At 33.5% G+C, this 25,140-nt stretch overlaps 3 protein-coding genes across 7 annotated transcripts; 2 read left to right on the forward strand and 1 right to left on the reverse strand.

Moving 5' to 3' along the window:
• Window positions 1-966: 966 nt before the first annotated feature.
• Window positions 967-14,681, forward strand: LOC102624803 (glycine--tRNA ligase, chloroplastic/mitochondrial 2). Of its 4 annotated transcripts, none has more exons than XM_025097510.2 (36): window positions 967-1,338; window positions 1,457-1,507; window positions 1,598-1,665; window positions 1,774-1,855; window positions 1,949-2,012; window positions 2,183-2,238; window positions 2,380-2,457; window positions 2,562-2,636; window positions 2,723-2,793; window positions 3,240-3,356; window positions 3,459-3,560; window positions 4,621-4,747; window positions 4,973-5,056; window positions 5,209-5,295; window positions 5,443-5,544; window positions 5,971-6,034; window positions 6,346-6,401; window positions 7,036-7,107; window positions 7,225-7,307; window positions 7,458-7,506; window positions 8,314-8,376; window positions 8,503-8,592; window positions 8,666-8,752; window positions 9,068-9,139; window positions 9,250-9,308; window positions 9,572-9,665; window positions 9,919-10,137; window positions 10,279-10,373; window positions 11,039-11,129; window positions 11,208-11,312; window positions 11,881-11,919; window positions 12,491-12,580; window positions 12,852-12,953; window positions 13,238-13,319; window positions 13,432-13,517; window positions 14,261-14,681. In XM_025097510.2, the coding sequence occupies exons 1-36, from the start codon at window positions 1,087-1,089 to the stop codon at window positions 14,360-14,362; spliced, it is 3,216 nt and encodes a 1,071-aa protein (XP_024953278.2). In that variant the 5' UTR covers window positions 967-1,086; the 3' UTR covers window positions 14,363-14,681. The 4 variants fall into 4 exon arrangements, with proteins under 4 accessions (XP_024953278.2, XP_006464414.2, XP_024953279.2 ...); XM_006464351.4 differs by having other exon boundaries at window positions 969-1,338; window positions 14,264-14,681; XM_025097511.2 differs by having other exon boundaries at window positions 1,308-1,338; window positions 1,598-1,683.
• Window positions 14,682-16,548: 1,867 nt separating this feature from the next.
• On the reverse strand, window positions 16,549-19,682 carry LOC102624523 (ras-related protein RABD2a). 2 transcript variants are annotated; one of them, XM_006464350.3, is made up of 9 exons: window positions 19,436-19,682; window positions 18,654-18,726; window positions 18,505-18,552; window positions 18,354-18,401; window positions 18,100-18,171; window positions 17,840-17,995; window positions 17,395-17,498; window positions 16,909-17,048; window positions 16,549-16,821 (listed from the first exon to the last, which is right to left on the reverse strand). In XM_006464350.3, exons 1-8 carry the CDS (start codon window positions 19,447-19,449, stop codon window positions 16,952-16,954), a joined length of 612 nt encoding a protein of 203 aa, XP_006464413.1. In that variant the 5' UTR covers window positions 19,450-19,682; the 3' UTR covers window positions 16,549-16,821; window positions 16,909-16,951. The 2 variants fall into 2 exon arrangements, with proteins under 2 accessions (XP_006464413.1, XP_024957266.1); XM_025101498.2 differs by having other exon boundaries at window positions 16,944-17,048; window positions 19,436-19,676.
• A 3,560-nt stretch (window positions 19,683-23,242) lies between these two features.
• On the forward strand, window positions 23,243-24,299 carry LOC102626332 (uclacyanin-3). Its single transcript, XM_006464772.4, has 2 exons — window positions 23,243-23,509; window positions 23,720-24,299. The coding sequence occupies exons 1-2, from the start codon at window positions 23,362-23,364 to the stop codon at window positions 24,097-24,099; spliced, it is 528 nt and encodes a 175-aa protein (XP_006464835.1). The 5' UTR covers window positions 23,243-23,361; the 3' UTR covers window positions 24,100-24,299.
• Window positions 24,300-25,140: the final 841 nt, after the last annotated feature.

A 25,140-nucleotide genomic window follows, 5' to 3' on the forward strand; every position in this document is an offset into this window, starting at 1 on the left:
TTTGTAGATGTAATAATTCCCCCCCCCCCCAAAAAAAAGAAAAAGAAAAGAAGACTTTTAGTTTGCAATTTACCGGTTAACTTATTTATTTATCATTTTCTTTAACTTGTTTATTTCTTTCGTTTGTATGGTAATCTCTTATATACTATTAACAAAAAATCAATTGGTTATAAAACAATTTAGTTTTTATTGTAATCTCTAGTATAATATTTTTTAAAAATCAACTAGGTATTAAGATAATGTTAAAGGTTTGTTTGTAATTATTGTACTTGATAAAATAAGTTATTTTTAGCATGCTAATGAAATGAAGATAAAAGCGAATTAATAAATTATATTGTTGAAATTATTGTGGATATGGGGTAAAAAAAGAATTGGCAAATAATACTATTGAAATCATTGTGAATTTGAAAAATATAATACGTATGTTTGATCAATTTTATTCTTAAAATGTTGTTTTAAAAAGAAAAAAAATAAGTTGTCAAGACATATCCCTACTTTTAAAAATAAAATTTTTACATTTAACCGATATATATGGAGAGAGAATCATGTTACTTTAGCTTAAATGTTATAATATAAGTTTTTAGTATGTTACCAATCACTGTAGTTGAGAAAAATTTTATAGCTTGTCTATTTTATAAATTTACAAAACCCTTTTTTATTATTAAATAAGTTTTTTTTTTTTTTTGGTGTTCTAACCATATTTACAAAATTAGGTTAAAAATTTTAAGTTGCAGTTCTAGGCAAGAAAGTTATTGCTTACTCTTCTGAACATTAATTGAAGCTAATTAGTAATTACTGTTCGTAAAAATGGTAAAACCCTAAATAAAAAAAAAAAAGGAAAATGGTAAAACTCTAAATAAAAAAAAAATAAAAAAAGGGAAAATGGTACTCGTACAGTTTACGATTACGATATCATGCTGCCATTACCGAAGGGGATGGTAAAACTTACGGCCGAGAAGCAGGAGTACAAAGTAATTTCCAACTGTAAAGAACATTTCACTAGGAGTCTCCCTCATATGACTGCTACTGGCTAAACGCTAAGGCTCATTTGAAGCCTCTGAAATACTGCGAGCGAAAGAGCCAGCCATGGCAATTCTGGCATTACCGTTAGCCATTTCAATTCTCAAACCCCGCGCTTCACATCTCTCTTTCTTCTGCGCCGGCAATCCAAGCCCTAGCTGGTTCTGCCTGTCGCCACTATGTCGCCGTCAGTTCCACAGAACTTCGGTCTGCGCAATCACCACTTCAGCAATTCAAGAGCCGCCGTCGACTGAACCGAATAACGAGCGGCAAAAAGCTTCGGTTCCTACTTTTCAACAGGCTATTCAAAGGCTCCAGGTCAGTTTACTTTCCATTCGCACTTTCTTGGACATTTTTCCTGCGCCTTCTTTTCTTTTAATTTTTTTCGGTTCTTTTTACTTTGTTCTTTTGTGAACTTTTTGGTAAATATATATAGGAATATTGGGCTTCGGTTGGATGTTCCGTAATGCAATGCAGCAATACAGAGGTAATGTTTACTAATTTTAATTTTTATTTGCATTAGAAAATTAGTTTTTTTTTTTTAAATTTAATTTTATACTCTTACTGTGTTGACCAGGTTGGAGCGGGAACTATGAATCCGCTGACGTTTTTGAGGGTTCTTGGTCCAGAACCATGGAATGTCGCGTAAGTATGCTTTGGAATGTAAGTTTGTCAAATATTCACGCCATTGTGATAGTAATTGTACTAATATTTTGGTGTGAAGAAAAGCTGATGTGGCATTTCGGTTGAAAGGTATGTGGAGCCTAGTATTCGTCCAGATGATAGTCGTTATGGAGAAAACCCTAACAGGCTCCAACGCCACACTCAATTTCAGGTTTAGTTTAATTTTGGTTTTGCTCTTGTGCATGTGTGTGGGTGTTCTTTTTTCAACTCTTATGTCATATTTTCCTTTTCCTTTGATTGTTAGGTTATATTGAAGCCTGATCCTGGAAACTCACAGGACCTTTTCATTCGCAGCCTATCTGCTTTGGGTACTGAGCAATTTTCTTTTCTTTTCTTTTTTTTTCAAGAAATTTCAAGTCAATTCATTGTATTCTGGTGAAAACTAATCATGTCTGTGGGTACCATCTTGAAGGTATTTTTTTCATCTGTATTTCTTTTGAGTATTTGTTTATTGTTTTGATGCTTATGTGCTTGGCAGGCATTGATGTAACTGAACATGATATACGATTTGTGGAGGACAACTGGGAGAGCCCAGTAATATATCATCTTTTGCTGCTGGATTTGCAAACATTTGGTTCAATTTTCTTGCATGTGTTTAGTTATGAGCATATCAAATCTATCGTACTGTTTATTTGAAAGATTTTATAGAGCTAATTGGTGGAATGATGCTTACAGGTACTTGGTGCATGGGGATTGGGCTGGGAAATCTGGATGGATGGGATGGAGATCACCCAATTCACGTACTTCCAGCAGGTGTTTTTTGTTGTTTTAGAAGTTTCAACTTATGTGTTAACATTTTATTGTTCGGGATGATTATTTTCTTTGGTTGATAAGTTCTATTTTGCTACTCTCTCTAGGCTGGAAGTCTTCAATTGTCACCGGTTTCTGTGGAAATTACATATGGTCTCGAGCGTATACTCATGTTGCTTCAGGTCCATTGATATTACTAGAATTCTTTTGCTTCTCTTTTGTCAGCTTTATAAAGTTTGCCTGAAGTTTTCATTCGAAAATTTTGCAGGGAGTTGACCATTTTAAGAAAATTCAGTATGCTGATGGAATCACATATGGGGAACTGTTTTTGGAAAATGAGTAAAGAGACACTTAAATTACTAGTTATGGATTATAATTGTTGTCTTTTTTGTAATCTTTTTCTTTATAGTAATCCAACTTTTGCACTATTGATATTGTTAAGCTTGGGTAGTGAATAATTTTCTTCTGGTAGAACTTCAATTCATCACATAGGATGGAGCTACTTTTGTTGGAAACTTTATTGGTGACATGCCTTCTGCTAGCAGTTTGAAACTTACTGTTCCTAGAAATATGAAATTAGTTCTGTTTATTTTTGTGATAACTTCAAACTTCTAGATAGTTTCATTATGGACTATATATTTTGCTTATACTCTTGACAGTTATCCATGCTCCATCGTTTATCTTTTCTCTTCTGTGAACTGTGATGTCTGCGGATAACTTGTATGTGCTATGTTTACTCTGATTATTTAGTGTAGATGTAACACGATTATGCATCTCTATTTCAGGAAGGAAATGAGCGCATATTATTTAGAGCATGCCAATGTTCATCATCTTCAGAAACAATTTGACTTTTTTGAGGAAGAATCACGTTCCTTACTTGCTTCGGGACTTGCAATTCCTGCGTATGTTTAGGAACCTTCGATGTATTTTCCTTGTGCAGAGTAAAATATCTTGATTCTACTGTTTTCCTGCCTTAAAGCTAACATTTGCTCAAAACATGCTAGGTATGATCAGCTGTTGAAAACATCCCATGCTTTTAATATTCTCGACTCCAGAGGTTTTGTTGGAGTAACTGAGCGTGCCCGCTATTTTGGTCGAATGCGTAGGTGAGGTTACTATCTCCTGGCATATGTAGAAAGAAATTATCTCATTTGATCAGGACACACCATATAAACTGATGAAATTGGTGTCAGAAAATTTTTCGCTGCGTCAGATTCAGGTCTGAGTCTGTAGGGCACTCTTAATTTTAGTGCTACTCTGAACATAGTGGTTTTTTTTTTTTTATAACTCTGATATTACAATTAGACTACAACTGGTAATACATCATACTTTTACTAATATTTATAATTAGAGAACTACTGGAACTACTTTACATTTTTGAAAGCACTACACCCTCACTAATATTTGAGGGACGTCTACTCCACTTACATTTTGTAAGGGAGAAGGCTGTCTCTACTCAATTGAGAGGGGATTTAAGTCCCCAAATTGCAATATGGGGACTCGAACTCATGCTCTTACATTTGTGGCTGGTATTTTTTTTTTTTTTTTTTTTTTTATATGTTGAGATCAAGGCAAAAAAGTTTTCTATCTTGAATTTCTGTTGATCCATTAATATTTTCTGCTGTACCAGGGGGGAATTATGTAAGATCTGCCATACTGTCATTTAGGGCATATTACTTGTGAGTAACAATATAGAGGAGTCTTCTTATGTTAAGCTAAACCAGGGGAATATGGACCATCACAATATAAAATGAACAAAAATAGAAATTGATTATATTTTACTTTACTCTCTGTCTTTTTCCTTGAGTCCAGAGTGAGCAGTTTTCTCCATTTCTCGATCTTTAATCATAGTTGTGAATCTGGATGAAGATGGAAAAATTATGATACAAACAAGAGCCAGTACTTTGGTGCTTTTATGTCTTTTGGACTTTTAGTTTGTTTCAGGTCTGAAGAGGTATCATAACAATCACACAGAGGGACTAAATGCAGGGTTGCTAGCTGGAAACTCATTATCAATGGAGGAAAAGATAACTTGGCAGTTGAATGAAATTAAGCTGCACAGATCTAATCCTTGAATGAAAATAGATTGCTTGATATGCAAAATAAATTTTTTTATTATTCCTTCCCCAAATAATTTATTCTGTGTTTATTTTTACAATTTATCAGTTTAGCTCGCCAATGTGCCCAACTTTGGTTGAAGACCAGGAAGTCCCTTGGGCATCCACTTGGTATCGTTTCTGAACCTGTTGATCTTCCATGTCCTAAAGAGTTGCTGGAGGCTGCAGTAAAGAAGGTTAGACTGCATGGGTAGATGGCAATTTCTTTCAATAGCTATTTAGATACAGATTAAAGTTCTCTTGTGATGTTTTTCAACTTTGCTTTTTTTTTTTGTTTTGGTTGGGGGGGGGGGGGGGTGGGGGGGGGGGGGAGTTGACATAATTCTGTCATTTTTAGCTAATTGGTTATAAATGGCTTGTCAGCAATATGCTTTTTTCCGATTCTACTACTCATTTTGCAGTTGCCAGATGATCCGAGATTATTTGTTCTTGAAATTGGGACTGAAGAGATGCCGCCTCAAGACGTAGTTAATGCAAGCCAGCAAGTATAGTTTGTTTTCTTGGGAAATGTCATTTTCTTTTTGTAAACATTTTTATGCCTCAGCTTATATTTTTCTCCATCTTCTCCTTTTTGGTCTCTTTTGGGTTTTATCGAATGACTTCAATTGAATTGTTATCGAATTATTGTTCTTTGCAGCTTAAAGATTTAATGTTGCAGTTACTAAATAAACAAAAATTGAGCCATGGGGAAGTGCAAGCATTTGGTACACCTCGCAGATTAGTGGTACAGCTAATTTAGTATTAACCTAAACTTTGCAGCTGCTAATAATTTTATGTTTATATATTCTTGAAACCATATTCAATACTGAGAATCAGACTCCTGTAGTATCAATACTATGTTCTGAGTGTCATTTTACTGTCTAACTTTTAGGTTTTTGTCGAGAGTCTTTGCCAAAAGCAATCTGAGAATGAGTTTGAGGCTCGAGGACCTCCTGTTTCGAAAGCCTTTGATCAACAAGGGAATCCCACAAAGGTTTGCATTTTCTTGCATGTAAATTTTATCTGAAGGTCTTTGAGCTTAAGGAAACTTGATTTTCTGTCAAGTGAACTAGTTGGTGGGTTAGTACATAAAGATGGCAGTGACTGCCGAAGGAGCATTCTTGTTATAATTTGCATAACTTTGTTTTCCTTATTTTATGACCCCCCCCCCCCCCCCCCCACCCCCCCCCAACCAAACACCCCACACCCCCTCTTTTGGGTTTCTTTTCTAGTGTCTGGCTTTTTTGTGATGTGACAGAAACAATTATTAGTAACTCTCCCTTGATGCTTTGCTTGGTTATGATAGTGACTGCTTTTGCATCTAGTTCTAATGTTTTAGCTTTTCCTTTAGTTTCGCCCGGTGTAAAATATGAATTTTACTGTCGTTTAATTATAATACTTAAGACACTTCTTCCTGCAGGCTGTTGAGGGTTTCTGTCAAAGATATGCTGTTCCGATTGACTCATTGGTTACAAAGGCTGCTGGTAAGTCAGTCTAATGCTTACACTACATTCTGATTGATGTTATAGCTACTGACTGTCATTGTATCTTGATTGTATTGGAACAATTCTATCCAAGTTGTTTGAAACAATGTTTACACTTGCATTACATCCTCGTACGACTTCCTTCACACTTTTCATACGTTCCGAATTAATCATTGTTGAATTGGAATTGCTGCCACCATCTGTTATCAAAGATCAAGATTTGGTTTTAATATCAAACATAAGCTACTTGCATATGGCTTGCTATTCATGATGTCTTGATCATGAATTCTCCAAGTGTTTTCATATTGCAGGGAAAACTGAGTATGTTTATGCCCGTGTGAAGGAGACAGCTCGGCTTGCATTGGAGGTTTTGCATCTGATCTTTCTCTAGTTATATTTTGGAGGTTCGATTGATCAGTTTTAGGAACCCCCACGCATGGTTGGATTTAGGATATTTATATAAGGGTTGGGTTCCCTTAACTCAAAATTTTGAATTAAAACAATGACTTAAATTTCCATCCATTGGATACATTCAATTTAATGGTGCAGATCTAACGTAAAGAAGTAGCATCTAAGTGATTATTCATTTACCATGGAACTGAATGGATCCCTTGAGATAACTCTCTCCTTAACCTTTGGACGATCAAAGCAGGACATTTCCTCCTTTCTAACCTGGATTGTTCCTCTGTCCCATTAGTAGTTTATTCACTAAGTGTGACACCATACAAATATTCGCTAGGTTGTAGCATATTTTATTGAATTTGACTACTGATGCAATACATCAATAAATGATGGCAGTATCTTGAATGTTTCTTTCTTTTTGCTGATAAATGAAAGTGTCTCTCACCATGTAACATGCTATATGATTTGTATTTATGAAGATTTGCTTTTCTAGTGATGTTTGTGGCGATTTATAGGATTTGAATTCTTTCTAACATTAATTATTTTCAAGTACCTGTTTATTATCATATTCTAATGTCACTTCTACTATGACATACTAGGTTTTATCTGAAGATGTGCCAAGTATCATTTCTAAATTATCATTCCCAAAATCAATGCGTTGGAACTCTCAGGCATGTGCATTTTCAGTTATTTTTATCCGAAATACCTTGAAATATCTGGACTAGTGGTTATATTTTTAATTTTTGATAAATTAGGATTTCAACTGTTTCCTTGTTATTTTAATGTAGGTAATGTTCAGCAGACCTATTCGGTGGATTATGGCCTTGCATGGAGACGTGGTTGTTCCATTCATGTTTGCTGGAGTCTTGAGGTACGTATTGTTAAATGTTTCACATTATATCCTTTATTCAGAAAATAATTCTGTTTATAATACGTATGTTCTTTAATAAAATTAAGTGGCTCTAATTAGCTCTTGGGGGTGTTGAACTTTCTGCTTACTGTTTTCCATTTTATAATGCAGTGGCAACCTATCATATGGTCTTTGTAATACTCCTTTAGCTACTGTTAAGGTATGGGAACTTGATTGCTTATTATTTGACCTGCCGCTACATTTACATGAAGTGTAATGATTGTCTGTAATATAGCAATATGGAGAACTCATTGGATAATCTCTCCACTTAGCTGGTCAAAAGGTTAGGCTAATTAACTTTTTGGCTATAAATGAAACAAATTCTTAAGAATGGTTGGAATTCGCCCCCGTGTCAAAAAGGAAGCTTTGGTAGCCCATACAAGCATGTGAGGAAAGGCTTCATATTAATCATCCAGTCTCTCTTCCTCTTTACCGCTGAGGGTTGCCAACTTTGGAAGCCCTTCATGCAGTTCATAATATCTATCTGTCTATCTACCTATCTATCTATATATATATTAACCTCTCTCTCTCTCTCTCCCACCTTGGGAAGGGAATTTTATTTATATTTTTATCTTAAGCTTTTGAATAATTGAATATGGTACTGGTCAATGTCCTAGATGCATAGAAGCTTTGGGTTTTATAATTGTTGGATACAATAAGGCAAATGGTTAAATGCAGATAAACAGCAATAGGATCAACTGGATCTTATACAATAGGTCTTGGGTCTAAATAGAACGCAGGAAAAAAGAGGCAAAGAGTATTGGTTGGTGGTAAATTCCCAGTGCTTGTGAAGCCCTAGGTGTCTAACCTATATTCAACCCAATCCAATAACATCTAACTGTTACTCAGCAACTATTTCCTGAGTCTAATTGAGCTATCCATAGTGATACTCTTTGTATGTTTATTTAGTTTTTAATTATTCACTTTTGGAGTGACTTTTACTTACTAAAGTTGTTTTACATATCAGGTACAGAATGCAGAATCTTATGCAGGTGTGATGAGGAACGCTGGAGTAAAGATTAAAATTGAGGTATCCTGAAGTAATTTGATTCTTTCCTTTTTTTCTACAGATCTGCTATTTCAGTCCTATATTTAACTGTCAGGAATGAGGTTTTTTGACTGTAAAGTGGTCTGTAAAAATTACTTCTATTTGCAGGATCGAAGGAAAACAATTTTTGACCGCTCCAATGCATTAGCAAAAAGTGTTAACGGACGCATTATTTTTGAGGAAAGCTTACTTAATGAGGTAACGGATTTGATGTTTTTATTGGTGCATTCAAAAGCACTTCCTTGACATATCTGTTCTCAATATATACTAGGTTGTAAATCTTGTTGAGGCACCCGTTCCAGTTCTTGGAGAATTTGAGGATTCCTTCTTGGAGCTTCCAGAAGATCTTTTAACTGTGGTAAGCTGTCAACTTTTGAGGACTTGTTTGATACCCGTTCTAGAAGGAATAAGCAAAAACCATGTATCCATCTTTGATCAGGCTGAAGTTTTCAATAGATTCCATTGATGTTATGTCCTTTCTCGTGTTCTGTTGTCATTGAGGATGAGTTCCTTGGGATGTTGCATTAGGTTTCAAATATGTGATGATATTGATGTTGGCTGTGGTTCCCGATTTGAATTTTGCCAGATTGAAATTGTAGTAGGGACGTAAAGAATTCTGGAAATATGAAATGCTTATTCCTTCAGTTGTTAACTGCTGTGCGCCTTCATGCAGGTTATGAAGAAGCACCAGAAGTACTTTGCTTTGACTGATGATAAAGGGAGGCTGCTGCCATACTTTATTGCTGTAAGTCTTTGCTTAATATATGTTTATGCTATGAAACACGGTTTTTGCTCTTAAAGGGGCTAAGTTGAATTTATCACTAGTAATTCAGATGATGTGGGGCTTCATTTTAGGTTGCAAATGGAGCAATCAATGAGATGGTGGTAAGGAAAGGAAATGAAGCTGTGCTTAGGTTGGTTTTGGTCTTATTTATCTAATTTTTTTCAAGTTGAAAGGATTAAGATATGCTTCTAGATAGGGCTTCAACGTGTAATCCATGTCCAAAATTGTATTCACTCCTCTAGGCCAGTTTTCTCATCTTGTTTTGCCTCTTTTTAACTTGAGTTTAGCTTATTATTTGGAAACAGATAAGCTCCTTATACTCAGAAAAATTTTCTTTCATATTGTTTAGGCATTTATTGGAGATTAACAATTAGGCAAGTATTATATTTGCAGAGCTCGCTATGAAGATGCTAAGTTTTTCTATGAGATGGATACACGTAAGAAGTTTGCTGATTTCCAAGGTCAACTAAAAGGGATTCTTTTTCATGTAAGTTGCATCACGTTGGTATGATATTTTTGTTAGCCTTACCCTTGTTCTACATTATCGCCATTGTCTCTGATTTCTTAAAAGATTGTAGGACTATTGCTGAATGCTAATTTTATGTGAGATGACTTCATAGAATAAAGCTTTTAATTTTATTGTATTGCAAGCTTACTCTTTTTTCCCCCCTTTTTTTCCTGAATGATGGATGTCGTTCGGTATGTAATAGCTTGTATACTTTGGTAATTTAAAATGACAGGAGAAGCTAGGAACAATGCTGGACAAGACAATGCGTGTACAAAATATGGTTAGGAAACTAAGTTTGGACCTGGGAATTAATGAAGATATGCTTCAGATTGTTCAGGAAGCTGCATCACTTGCAATGTCAGATCTTGCAACTTCTGTCGTGATGGAGTTCACTTCTCTTGCAGGAGTAATGGCCTGTCATTATGCACTTAGGGATGGCTATTCTCAGCAGGTTGTTTAACTTACTCATAATTATTTATTTTACTTTTCTCGTACAGCTAATGTATTATCTCATTACATTTGTTATTCATGTATTGTTCCCACATATTCTGGCTAACCACAATTCTATTATTGTTTTTTGTTCTATATGCAGATTGCCGAGGCTCTATTAGAGATCAACCTTCCTAGATTTTCAGGAGATGTGCTTCCAAAAACTGATGTGGGGACAGTTTTGGCAGTTGCTGACAGGTGAAGTTTAACCACTGATGTGCTTCCAAAACTTTGCCATCTAATGTACTTGATGGAAATCAACTTGACTTTGGTTTAACGAATGTATGCCATTTGGGGATGCTTATCTCTTAACAGATTCTGAAAAAGAGAAGTTTGAAATTATGAGAATTCTAAATTTAGGACAAACGAAATGGGGTGGGCCGTACCAAAGTACTTGAAAAATTAGGAAAGAAGTATCTATACATAAATTCTTTGCCTTTAGCAAGTACAACCTTTCAATTGTACGTGTAGATCATGCATTACATTTTTATATTCTTCGGAAGTTTTGAAGTTAAACTTGTCCAACCCTATCTCTATCTGTGTCACCTCTTAACATCTGCAGATAAAATCAATTGTCATCCTCTGTCATTATTGAATTCCTTGCTTTCCTAAATCTCTGACAATGGCAAAAGAAATGAGGTTCTGCAATGTCTTTCTTCTAGTGCAATAGACACTAACATGCTTAAGATAATTAATCGTGTCCTCTCGCCATCTTCTCCCTAACTAGTACCTACTGCCTGGGTTTCTATAGAAGTCTTCTCTAACCTTTCTCTCCATGGTTTGCTTCTTAGAAACTTTTCATATGCTTTGCAGTGTCTTTCTGTGCCCTTCACAGTGATTTTTGTGTGGTTGTCCCATTGCAGATTGGATACTCTTGTTGGCTTATTTGCTGCTGGTTGTCAGCCTAGTTCCACTAATGATCCATTTGGTCTACGAAGAATCTCCTATGGTCTAGTATGTACATGATTCCAAAATTTTTGAGGAGATATTGGATTACTTTTACACTAAAGTAATGCTTCTTTTGTTATACAGGTCCAAATACTGATTGAAAAGGATAAAAATCTTGATTTGGAGCTTGCCTTAAGACTTGCTGCTGATGTTCAGCCTATTACTGTTGATGCCAGCACAATAAATGATGTAAGAACAGAGAAAGCTCAATACTTGTATTTTCATGGTTACGATAAGCTCTGCTATAACCACATAAATCCTTTAAATATGGCAGACACTTCATTTATCATCCATAAATTTTGGTAATCAATGGAATCACTACATCTTCTGTGGCAAAAACCTTCATTTATCATCCATAAATTTTTTATTATCAATGAAATTACTACATCTGCTGTGGTAAAAATGCCATTGCATAAGCCATTTTTCTGATATATTTGACAAAGTTTTAACAATCAAATTGGATATAGTGCCACAGCAGGTGCTTCCTTTATTTGGATACTGATATTAACATTTTTTCCCTTACGTATTGCACCAATGGAAACCAAATAGCTTTGCAATTCATGTGAGTATAGTTTGAACCTGAAAACTCTTAGATGTCACTCTAAGAGGTTTTACTAGTTGAACCAACTAACCAGTACCCACATACCACTATTACCTTTTACATATTCAGTCTGTCACTATTTGTTTGTCATTTCTCTGTAATTTGTTCATAGTCATTTGTCATGAAATCATGACGGTTTTCTTTCATGATTTTTAGGTACATCAATTTGTTACTCGAAGACTAGAGCAATTTCTGGTATGTAGAAGTTTAGTATCAATTAGTTCTATGCTTGATTCATTAATCAGTAGGGCAGGAATGATGTTGGTGGACTTAATTCATTGCACCCTTCATAAAATTTTGTATGATGTGCATGGGCATGCTCATAGCTTCTTTGATAGAAAAGCAGACCAAGCTAGGTAAGTGAGCGACTGGAAAAATGAAAGTGAACCCAAACTTTAAGCTGGAAGAGAGGGGGGAGAGAGTAGAAGTTTTCTTCCTTTTAAAGGCACTATACACATATTCCCTGACACCATTCTAATATCGGTTCCAAAAAATGGCAAGGGTAGTAGGAATTGTGTTGGGCCAACTTCTTTTAAAAGTGCTGGTATCTGATTTACTAATTGACAGGTTCCTCTTTGTATGTTCAAAGATTTGTGTTTGTGCCTTTTTTGTTAGTGGATAGTTTATTGATGCAGCCTGCGGATCGCCACTTGTTACTGTTTAATCATGGCCAAAATTGCATTTCTTTGTAGTATAGGGTGAAATGGAATATTTTCTGACAGGATATAACATATCTATACACACATTGGCTGCAATTTGGTTATAGGTGGACAAGGGGATAAGTCCAGAAATAGTTCGTTCTGTCCTATCAGAGCGTGCAAATCTACCCTGTTTGGCTACAAAGACGGCATATAAAGTAAGTTTTGTATTTGTAGCTCTTTAGTATTGGTACTTATAAGATACAAGTATGATGCTTGAGCATTCATGAAGTGTGCTCTTATATGATTTTCATGTAATGCTTTTTTCCTAAATTGTTTTTCTAAGTGGACTTAATTAATATTAAGAAATATTTTGTGGAAGCATCATTCTTTTCTTAGTTAATCAATGTGATGAAAATGGAAAAGACATTCTTAGATTCGGAAGGTGTATCAGAATCCCTTTTGTTACATGTAAACTATTGTTTGTAGATGGAGGCCTTGTCAAAAGGCCAGCTTTTTCCCAAGGTTGTTGAAGCATATTCTCGTCCAACAAGAATCGTCCGTGGAAAGGATGTAGACACTGCTCTGGAGGTAATTTTCACCCAACCCAACCCAATGTTGAATTTAGGCCCTTGAATTAATTCCTCCAATTGTCATGCCTGAAATTTATGAGTTATGCTCTTTCCCAATGTTCAGAGATTATTATACCATATCACTCTTTTTAACGTATTTCTTATTGGATAACATACAATGGAGTAGAATATATTGAAGTAGAGCTAAAATTTGTTTCATTCATTATCAGAAAAAGGATTACAGCCCTTGGTTTTGTAAAATTTAGGGTATCTTTTCTTATTGCATCTAATTAATCTTTTTAGGTGGATGAGACTGCGTTTGAGACCATTGAAGAGAAAGCTTTATGGACTGTTTACCTGTCAGCCAAAAACAAAATTCATCCTGGTATCTAATCATAATTTTTGAGATGTTGCATTATGAGCTCTATTTTTATATTAATTTGTTTGAAGGACCTCCCTTGTCACTTGCCAAGTGAATTTACCATTTCTTCCTGCAGGTATTAATGTTGATGATTTTATTGAAATATCTTCAGAGCTAGTACAACCACTCGAGGACTTTTTTAATCATGTCTTTGTAATGGTGGTATGTATCTTCATAATCCATTCAAATAATTCTCCACTTGTAAGTTTTATATCTAGTGCCTCCCAATGCATCGAAAAAAATTGATAACATGAATATCATCCTCATCAAAGCTAGAAAAATATTTTAACAATTTGAAAAGTTGCTTAAGAACAACAAATTTGAAGTTCTAACTCATTAGTTACATATATTAATATATAAAGGGATCAGCATTTTTTTTTTCTTTTGTGGGTAAATCTAAAATATTAAATGGAGGAATAAATTAATAAAAGATGTACACTAACTGGATTATATTCAGTTTTTATTTCTCAAGAACCAACTGATCTGCCAGGACTGGGTCAATCCAATCCATTATTTGTGTTTGTTTTCCGGTCTCGTGTTCTTGTGTGGCTGGGTCCATCCCTTTGGTCTTACTATAACCATCTATGCCTTGAATCTCTAGTTTTACATTTGTAATCATTCATATCATTTCCTTACAAGGCTGCTCTTTTAGTTGTCACTGTATCCATTTTCTATATTTGGCAGTAAATGAAGTTACCGATATTGATGATCAGTGATCACATGTATTAATTTTGATCTTATTTTCTCATTTTATCTTTTTTTCAACAAAAAAAAAAATCTGGAAATTGTAGTTTGTTTTCGAAGTTTGAAATCTTAATTGCTTATAGTTAGCTTCAATATGGTTTTACTTGGCTATTTGTTATGGAGATAGAGATTAATTAGCATACAATTGCTTTGGCTCTAAGCAGGAAGAAGAAAGAATCAGAAAGAACAGGCTTGCGCTGCTCAAGAAAATTGCAGACCTTCCAAAAGGCATTGTGGATCTGTCGCTTTTGCCTGGATTTTAATTCAATTCAACAATTTATTAAATTATCATTTTTTTTAAAAAAGAAGGCGGTAAATAATGTGCAAGAATAAGTAACGAAAATGAGGAAAATGATTTTTCGTTTCAGTTTGTTTTGAAAATTGGTAAGTTATCGACGGTGTTGAGGATTTTATAATTTTGTAATACTATCATACATTGAGCAAAGTCGTAAAAAATTGCTTAAAAATCAGTCAAACCCCTAACGGCAATTAATTGGTTGTTAGTTATTGTTGCTTTGTTAACGTTGTTTGGTCATTTAAATATTTAATCAAAATTTGATTACTGTAATATTTAATTTCTTATCTAAGTTCTACTGATTTTATGTCTCCGGTACATTTTATTTTGAACCAACAAATAGAAAAAGAAAAAAAAAACACCTTGAAGCAATTGGTAAAGAATAAGGACTTAAAATTTAATTGGTAAACAAGTCATTTAAATAAAATTTAATATTCACATTAACGAATTTGGCTGATTTTGCTTATCAGGTGCATTTTATTTCTAACTAGCAAAGAAAAATGTAAAGAAATTGATGCGTATGGGAAAGAACGTATGAACTATGAAGTGTTGCATCTTCTTCTGCAATTCGAGTATTTACCAACATCTATCCGCTGTTCCATTTCCCAAAATTAAACGTTACCCCCAATTCAACGGTTCTCACCAAGCCACGTGGCACTCGAATATGTTCATCGAAAATCAAACACGCGTGTACTTTCAGTGACGAGATGACGTTTTTTGAAGTTTAGGATAAGCCCAAAGGCCAGAACCCTTCTTCCGATCCAGAATGGTAAATCCGTAAATAACACAAAAGCTAGCACCAAAATTAATTAAAAACCGGGGATGTAATACGGCTGGTACTTGATTTCTGTAATTCATCAGATGGACAATATAATTATTTAATTTGTATCAAGTGGAGGTGGCAAAACAGGTCACTAAATCGTGTTGATGTCGTGTCAGTCAGTGTTGTGTTATATCAAAATTAAGTTGATTCAAATCCAATTCATTTTTTATTCGTATTAAAATATTAAGACCAAACACAATATGAAAAATATACGGACTAACCAATAATTCATTTAATATCTATATATTTAATAAAATTTATATCAAATATTTACATATATATATGTATGTATGTATATGTGTGTGTGTGTGTGTGTGTGTTACACACACCTTAAAATATTACACATTTATACTATTAAAGTTCTAAATCTATATAAATTTATAAATGAAACACTATTTTTGTGTCTATCCTTATAAAAAAAAGAGAGAAAATTACATCTAATATTTAAATTTTAATGAAAAGAACCTATAAATTAATTTAAAATAAAAATATATAATCATTTCATTGATCGAGTAAATAAATCAAAAATTTTAATTCTAACTCAGCACAAAAAAATTGTGTCAATCCCGAACCTAATTCATTTAATAATTGTGTCAAATTTAACTAACCATACACATTTATTCTTATTGTATTCGTATCAAATAATCAAATCATGTCAAATTTTATCAGTTCTAAATATCAAGTAAGTCTCAAACGACTTTTGGGCTTTTCCTTTCTTTCTTCATATTGTGATTTGTGCGTGTATGTGGATCTTTGAATTTGTTGATACTGAAATAATCACGAAGACTTGGGACTATTTGATACTAAGAGGTAAGTAATGTCCTCGTTTAAACAAATCATAAAAAAAAAAATTAAAGACTTACATGTTACTGTAATTTATCAAAAGAAAAAAAGAAAAAGATAAAAAAAAAAAAAAAAAACTCACTAGCTCCTGTACAAATCGAGAGGGGAAAAGAAACGAAAAAGAATCAATATTAAAATGAACGCGACACACCACACGAGTATGGGAGTATGGAGACCTAATCCAATACGCTCAATTTATCGCCGTTGTTTGTTGCTCTAAATTTAAATTTTTATAAGTAAAAATAAATTAAATTTATTTAATCCTAAAAAATTTAACTCAAAATAAAATCAAATAATAAAAATATATTTTAAATATATTATACCAAACGAACACAAAAATGTATATTATTTATTTTACATTTTTATTTCATTATTTTCTAATATAATTTTTATATTATGAATTTATTAATTAAAATAACTTCATAATTTGTATTAAAAACTCTCAGTTACAACTAAACAACTAAAAATTTTTTTAATAAAAACTATAGTTGTAGAAACAAATTCCAATTAAATAAGCTGTCTATACCAAACAATGTAGCATACAATTAAACAAATTATTGGTTCAAGTCTTCAATAACCGCTGTCAAAACGGACAAAAGGTAGTGCTATTGACAGTATTCAAACATGCTATTAAGGCCAATTCACAATAAAGAATAGGACAGAAAGAAGAATACTAACATCAAATTAGCATTTCTACTTTGTACAGGCCTTTTCATAAACCACAAAGGGACTGGAAGGGGATCATCTTCTGAGTGTTGGTCCTGTAAACCACAAAGGGAGAACAATTTTTGATGAGGTTGGTCCAGATGACATAGCTTTCAACTGAAAAGATGAAAAGCATTACACACCATTAGGTCCAGCAGACCCACGACAGATATATTACAATGATACTTAAGTAGAGCAGCAGCCACTCTTCTGTGCAACAGGCTGCCCTTTGATCTGTACAGTTGGAGGCCTTGCATTGTTCATGGATGGTTGACTTGCCATTCTGCATACAATTATAAACTTAAAGCATTATTAAACACTAAACATGCACAAAATAAGCAATAGTAGTATATTTAAAGGCCTTTCATGTGGAAGCAGGTAATATAAGTAACTGTATGAAGTTATGGCGTTATGTAATCTGAAGACTTCTTCAAAAAGAAGGCAAAATACGATACTCCTATCAATCTATTTCGCGTTTAATATAGAAAACAAATATAGCAGGTAATATAAGTAACTGTATGAAGTTATGGCGTTACGTAATCTGAAGACTTCTTCAAAAAGAAGGCAAAACACAATACTCCTATCAATCTATTTCGCGTTTAATATAGAAAGCAAATATGCATCAATACCTATCCTTGATTGAAGCAGCCATGGCCATGAATGCCTGTTCCACGTTGGTAGAATCTTTTGCACTAGTTTCCATGAAAGGTATTCCAATTTCATCTGCAAATGCCTAATAAAGAAGAAGAGTACAAGGGGTCAACAGAATGCTCGCCGGATGTATCACTTATCCCGCTCCTAAGGTAAGGAGTCTTCGAGTTATAATCTTTGAAGGAAGGCTTTTTATCCAACTCAAACTCTAGTGCCTTTACTGGCCAGCAACTAAAGACTATCTTGATGAATGCAATACGAATCGACATAAAGGTTCACCATTAAGAATGGTGGAAATAGCAATTTCGGATCATTATACAAAATTTACTTTGACACATAATTTGGAGGGGGGAGGAAGTGGCTTGAACCTTGTTAAGGGGAGGGGTAAAAAAAGAAAATGCCAGTGTAGAGAAGTAGATATACCTTGGCTGTTTCGTACGAGACAACCTTATTTGCAGTGAGATCACACTTGTTTCCAACCAGAAGTTTGTTGACATTATCACTAGCATAACGGTCAATTTCATTCAACCACTGCTTGACATTATTGAAGCTCTCTTGGTCTGTCACATCATAAACAATCTACCAGAGGAGACATCCAGTGGAAATATTCATTGTAAGAACAAGCAAAAAGGAGTTGAAGATGAACTGAAAGATTGTTGTAGAAAAGAATTGAGATCACCCACTATGATACCATGTGCCCCACGGTAGTAGCTGCTGGTGATTGTCCTAAATCTTTCTTGACCAGCAGTATCCCACTGCATATCAAACAAATAGCAAACCAACTTCTTGTAAGTCATTTAAGAAATTGTTTCCCTAGGAAGAGGTGATGGCAGAAACTAAGGACCAAAACTGTGAAAAGCTTGGAGCTAATGAGCAACAAATTATTGTACTAAATGACATAGAATATAAACAATCTGCATGGAGAATCAAACCATACAATTTGAAGTTTAATGGTCTTCCCATCTTGCTCAACAGTGCGTATTTTCTATCCAAAAAAAGACATTGATATCAGATTATCAGTGTTGGTTTGTCTTTATGGGATCAGTATTGGTTGTGACACAAATAAAACATAAGTAAATTTTACTTACAAAATCAACTCCTATGGTGCTGATGTAACTCTCAATATATGAATCATCCTGGACCAAAGCATAAAAAATAAAATAAAGAAATACAATGTCAACAAAGAAAGATGCATTCACTTTCAAAATTTAACGCAAACAACCCTCTAGAAGCTTACAGCAAATCTCAAGAGAAGACAAGATTTGCCAACACCGGAATCTCCAATAAGCAGAAGCTTAAACAGATAGTCACTGCAAAAGCACAAGAGAAAATCCAACTTCCTGTGTCAGGCTTATGCTTCATTGGAATAGACTGAAACATTAAAGGAAATTTGAAGAAAAGAAAATGATAGATGAGAAAACAAAACTAGTTGCTTATCATTGCAAAATATGTAATTCTTTATATGTTGTTCCGAGAAATGTTATTACTGGAGATTTCTTAAACCTGATCTAGCTCCACATCACGCTGCAAATTCCTCACAATTTATCATCCACCTCACCTCAGCAAACAGAGGACGCTTTCACCAATCATTTAATTTTAAAAGTGCTATAGTGATTAGAAAACAAAACATTCTCATACATTAAGATTGAACACAACGAATCAATTGATCCCAAATAGACACTGAATAACAAAACAGTTAATAAAATTAAAAGGACGTCGTAATTTCCAAATAAGCTCAAAAGAGTCAACAGAGATGTAGACAACAAACTTGTTCAAAACGGAATCATTGATCCACAGAGGTACGGGTAATTAATTCAACAGAATCATCATCTCAACAGAAATCAACGGATCTAAGAACATTAAATTGACAATCAATACTAACTAACAATTCAACATAAGAGGACGGGATTCTCAGATCATAATCAACACCCTAAAACGACGGCGCATAACAATACAAAATATAATACTACATATACTACTTAAAAAAAAAATAGATATTAAAAAATTAGAGGAGCTTACTATTCAGGATTCATCGTCGTAGATTTGTGTAAAAGAAAAAAGCTTCGGGTTCGGTTAACCAAAACAGATTATTATCTTCGGCGAGATCTCGTGATATGAGTTTCGCCGGGAAATTAAATGTCAACAAAAACAGAAGACAAGACAAAAAAGAAAAAAAAGAAAGAAAATACTGAAACGACAAGCAAAGGCTTAAATGATCCCCCCCCCACAGTGCCGCACCACCCCCTTAAGTTAATTAGGAGAAGACAATAGGAGATTATTGGAAATACACAGACTGTTGAGGAATATTCGATTTATTTATTTATTTATTGTGACGTGTTCTCATTTTTCGGGCTTTGGCCTGCTTATGTTCGTTTAGCTTGATCCAGTCCAATTAATTTTCTTTTCTTTTTTTGGCTTTGATGGTAAATATTAAAAGAAAATACCACATGTTTACAAATTTTTTACCAACTAATTTCGCGGTAATCATAATAATAGGATCATGTTACATACGATGATATTTGCCATGAATTAGTTGGGACGCTATTTATATTTTTAAAAAATGAAAGTGAAATTTGGAAATATTTATATGCCTGGAGCTCCACTGCAATTTCTTTATTGCTGTATCTTCAGCGTATCAATGAAACTTCAATTTGTGAAATCATTGCTTGAGATAAAGTGAAGGAATTCTCTGAAACTGAACATTTTGTAGGACTCTGGATGCCGTTCGTCCGCAAGCTTCAGAGCTGGGCCCATTTCCTTGCCTGAAGCTAGACTGTGATAATTTTATTATATTTTTATTTTTATTTTCTTAAATATGGAAAATTTTAAATTAGGGTTTGTATATGGGGCCGATAAAATCTCCGAACCCAAACTTAAACTATTTTAGGGCCCTGTGCTTATCCTCAAAGTGAATCCAACTTTTTTTTTTTTTTTTTTAAGCTTTTCGGAACCTATATCCGACCCAAAGTAATCGGCCCCCACCTGTTTAGGACCTGTGGGAATTGTCACCATTCCTAGCGTACAAAGTGGACAAGATTTGAGGTAAAAATATGATGTGAAAAGGTTTCTTATGTCCCCTTGTAGTTGTCATTCCAATCTCATTCTCATCATAAAAGTCTTCTACGCATGTTCGTGCTGCATTTGGGCAAGCTTGGTCTGCACTGAATTTATTAGTGTGCAAATTGACCGGCCGCACCTGTTTTATTGAGACCCATACCCACCATCGGGTTTGTGCAAGTCTCGTTATTTTTATTTTTTAATAATATTAATATATTTATTTGATTTGATTTCATACAATAATATTAACGCACCTGTTTTATTGAGACCATACCCTCCGTCAAATAATATTAACTTTAATACATTTATACATTCATACGTGTGTGTGTGTGTGTAATACAGTCCATACAATACTAAAAATGATGTAGTACCAATTTACCATGATCTAATACAATATATTACAATCTAATTTAATTCAATTCATAGAGTGCGGCACAACAAAAACACCCAACTATACCCCCATTGAATGAAAAGATTTTGTGATGCCAAGCGAGAGACGAAAACTGGAAGCTGCTTATTGCTAGCCGAAGAGCTATTATACTTTCCACTACTTAGGCCAAATGAGAAAGCTGAAGAAGATTTTGTGCGACATTCTTTGGTTGATCAATTGAAGATGATCCCACCACATGCTCAACATGATTTATTTAATTTTGTTATTTTATATTTTCATTCATCTAATTATATATGTATGGAGACGTTATTTTATATTTAAAATAATTTGTCACTATATTCATTCTATCTATTTGAGAAAAGAGGAAAAAGAAGAAAAAAAATGATAATGTTATTTTTCTCTTCTCATAAATAATTATAACTCTCTCAAAACCTTACCATACGATGTAAGTATTAGATAAACCAATAAATTCGAGAAAATTCTTTTTAAAGGAAATAATTGAACGGGTAAAAGTCCATTTAGTCCCTGTATTTTAATATTAGTGTTCATTTTAAAATGTCTCGAAACATCCATGCCGTTAAAGTATTGATACCCCTACCGTTACTTTTTATTTTTTTGACTTACTTTTATAATATTACCTTTTTATAATAATTTTTTTGTTTGGACATTAATGAAAAGAAAATAATTAAATTACTAATTTAACCCTAGAAAATTAAAAAAATTATATTAATTTTTTTGCAAGCACCATTTGCACACTTGGTAGTTTCCATACAATTTTTTACAATGAAAAATTATCATTTTTTTATTTTCTAGGGTTAAATTGGTAATTTAATTATTTTTTTATTAATGTCCAAACAAAAAAATTATTATAAAAAGGTAATATTGTAAAAGTAAGACCAAAGAAATAAAAATTAACGGTAGGGGTATCAATACTTTAACGGCAAAGATGTTTCGAAGCTTTTTAAAAAATATAAGGACTAAATGAATACTAATCTTAAAATATATGGACTAAATGAGTTTTTACCCTAATTGAACCAAGTTAAAAGAAGGAATGCTAAATAAAATAATCTTATCGAAATAAAAAGGGGGAAAAAAAAAAAGAAACCAAAGTTTTGGGTCTGAGTGTGTGTGACTTTACCAGATTTATTTGCATGAAATACGCCATTATTATGTACATGTTGCTGAATTGATAATTTCACACCTTTTTAATTATCTTTTGATAATGTTGACGTGAACTCGAATCAATTCTTTGCCTAATTGCAATACTATTATACACAAGTTAATTTGAGTTTGTGTTTTTTTGTTTTTCACTTCATTGACAGAATTGATGTAATGGCACGGAAAAATATATATATATATAATCAGGAAGATTAGGCGGCCAGAATAATTTTAAGATTTGACCACTCACATAGAATTTAATAATAATAAATACAATTTGTTTGTTATTATTAAAGAAGAAAAAAATCATTTCTGATGCATAAAATAACGAATGCTTTAACAACTCTAAGTACCGACTCCTTCCACACATGCGTTCATGGTCAATATATATACATCACATATGACCAAACATTTTATTTAGACAACTACTACCATTTTCATTATGTGAGGATAAGAAGATGTGGGCTCATGCTAACCTAATCCCTTCATCATGATCTATAAAAAATTAGGTGACTATCATTCAAGAACTATTTAATGTGAAAAACGTTGTGACCTATATATATATTGGAGAATAATTGGATTTGGATAGATGTTAGCTTGCTTGCTTGGCACTACGTACATGTATCTTGGGACAAGGTTATGTATATATATATATATGTGTAACAGTTTTGTATAAGACTATAAGTTACAGAGACATTTGCGTATGAGAATTCTTAACAATAATTAATATGTTTTAAAGCATGGTTACCACTGAATAAAGTACTTACATTAAGCCACAAATGTTAACATCTTCAAATGGATTGGCACTTGAAGGGTGATTGATGAACTCAAATAATTGACTTATGAAACCGTAATGTTACCAGTAATTCTTATTATAAAAAAAAAAAAAAAAAAGGTACTCCCACTCTCTCCACATTATTTTCTGAAGAGGGAAGAAGTTTCTGTAAATTTTGCAAGAAAAACAAAAAAAATATATATGGTTAGTAAATAAGCAGCCAGAATCCTAGATGAGCTTCAAAGTCATCTCCAGCTAGCTTTAAATTTCTAAATGCATTAGGTAGAAAGAATAGATAAATATTCAGATTTAACAAATACATTGTTAGGTTGTTAGTTGTATGAAAGGAAAGAAAGCAGCATTAAACAAATAAATTAAAAGTTGGAGACTAGAGTGATGATTTTAACTTAACCCCAAGACATAGGCATTATCTCACTGTTTCTCTATATAACATGTAACATCCAAAGCACTTCAATTTGCAACGTCTCCACTAGCTAGCTCTAGCTCTCTTTTGAGTCCTTATTTACCAGGCTTCATTAGAATTCAGAAATTAACACGGCCACTATGGCAACTGCTCTCCTCATTCTCCTCCTCGTTGCTCCGGCTGTTTATGCCGTTGAGTACACCGTTGGCGACACCAGCGGCTGGACTCAAGGTTTTGATTACACAAGTTGGGTTTCTGGTAAAACATTCAAAGTTGGTGATGTTCTTGGTAAGGTTTTTGTTTTTAACATGAATATATATATATATAAATGTACGTAGCATTAGCAACTTGAAAATAATTATCTCGTCCCATGTAGATGTCTATAATTTTTTTAAAATTCCGGATGCATTAAAATTAACCATGCAACTTTAATTTTGTGTAGAGTATTGAACAAATATAGTATCTCTAAAATACATATATGTGTATATATATATGTAGTTTTCAATTACGGAGGACTACACAAGGTGGACAGGGTAAGCGAGAGCGATTACAACAATTGTGCATCTTCAAATGCACTTGAATCACACGATGATGGAAACACGAGAATTAATTTAAAAGCACCTGGAACACAATACTTCATTTGCCCAACCGCAGGTCACTGTCCCGGAGGTATGAAGCTAGCCGTCACTGTCGTCGCAGCATCTCCCCCCGGCACCAACACCCCAAGTGGCTCTCCGCCGTCCACTCCCGCCACCACCGGCACTCCCCCATCCACCACTTCTTCACCCCCTAATGGAGCTGCTTGTTTTTTCTGTAGTTTGTATTACAACGTCATGGCTGTTTTATTTTCTTTCCTCGTGGTGGCTGTGATGGGCTAGCTAGGGGAGAGGCAGTGCTATTGGATTTGGATTGTTGGACTTGGATCTCCTTGTTTTCATAAATTTCAGTAATTTTTATTTTAGCGAGATGTGTAAATTTTATATTTTTATGTAGTGATTTTACAAGTAATATACTGTATACTTACAGTATATTAGATTTAAGAAAATTATCATTTTACTATCAAAGTTATTCTGACATATCATGTAAGTATTATGGTTTGTCGAAAAGTGCATTTTACTACCAAACATTTGTGCTATTATCAATTAACTACTATTATATAAAGAAAACGTTAATTTTTAACAAAAATTAAGTTAAAAGTCGATTTTACCCCCCCAAGAATTTAAAAGATAATTTTACCCGTTGTAATTTAACCATTATATGTCAGAATAACTTTGGTAATAAAATGATAATTCCCCTAAAAACTTAGTAATAAAATAATAATTTATCTATCAAATTAACAGACAATTTTACTCTTACAGCTGAAAATGTCTTTAATGCTCTTATGACATCAGTAAGACATCAATAAATTTTTAACGTTCTTAACGGAATAGTAGTGAATTGATAACAGCGCAAACGTTTGGTAGTAAAATGTATTTTTCAGCAAACTATGATATTGACATAATATGTCATAATAACTTTAGTAATAAAATGATAATATCCCTTATATTTATATTCTAATTAATTAAGCTCACAATATATTCAGTCATGCAATTACGTTACATAGGACTAATATTAATAATTAGTAGCTGATTGGTATTATGCATCTCAAAATTTTTATATCAAACGCGACGTTTATTTACTAATTGATCAGTGAAATTATAATTTATCAAAAACATCACTTAAAATTTATGAAGAAAAATATTAATTATTTAATGAATAACACATCACGAGCTACATTCTTCAGGATAAAATTTTGAAATTTTAAATGTATATTTATAAAATAAAATAATTGGAGTGTATTTAGTGTATTCAATTAACAAGCCCAGCCCGCCCCGACCCGATTCAGCCCATTGTCGATTAAATAAATTTTTAATCGTCCC

The sequence above is a fragment of the Citrus sinensis genome, chromosome 3 (genome assembly GCF_022201045.2).
Source record: "Citrus sinensis cultivar Valencia sweet orange chromosome 3, DVS_A1.0, whole genome shotgun sequence".
NCBI classification, from domain to species: Eukaryota; Viridiplantae; Streptophyta; class Magnoliopsida; order Sapindales; family Rutaceae; genus Citrus; species Citrus sinensis.

What these genes read in the sequence shown, in the direction of transcription:
- LOC102626332 (XM_006464772.4), top strand. Translation starts at nt 23,362, where the DNA reads ATGGCAACTGCTCTCCTCATTCTCCTCCTCGTTGCTCCGGCTGTTTAT. An exon ending in CAAAGTTGGTGATGTTCTTG is followed by an intron (nt 23,510 to 23,719) that starts GTAAGGTTTTTG and finishes ATATATATGTAG; the next exon opens with TTTTCAATTACGGAGGACTA.
- LOC102624523 (XM_006464350.3), bottom strand. An exon ending in GCACCATAGGAGTTGATTTT is followed by an intron (nt 18,402 to 18,504) that starts GTAAGTAAAATT and finishes TTTTTTGGATAG; the next exon opens with AAAATACGCACTGTTGAGCA. An exon ending in GTGGGGCACATGGTATCATA is followed by an intron (nt 17,996 to 18,099) that starts GTGGGTGATCTC and finishes CTCCTCTGGTAG; the next exon opens with ATTGTTTATGATGTGACAGA.
- LOC102624803 (XM_025097510.2), top strand. Translation starts at nt 1,087, where the DNA reads ATGGCAATTCTGGCATTACCGTTAGCCATTTCAATTCTCAAACCCCGC. An exon ending in TAGTTAATGCAAGCCAGCAA is followed by an intron (nt 5,057 to 5,208) that starts GTATAGTTTGTT and finishes TGTTCTTTGCAG; the next exon opens with CTTAAAGATTTAATGTTGCA. An exon ending in GGAAATGAAGCTGTGCTTAG is followed by an intron (nt 9,309 to 9,571) that starts GTTGGTTTTGGT and finishes TTATATTTGCAG; the next exon opens with AGCTCGCTATGAAGATGCTA.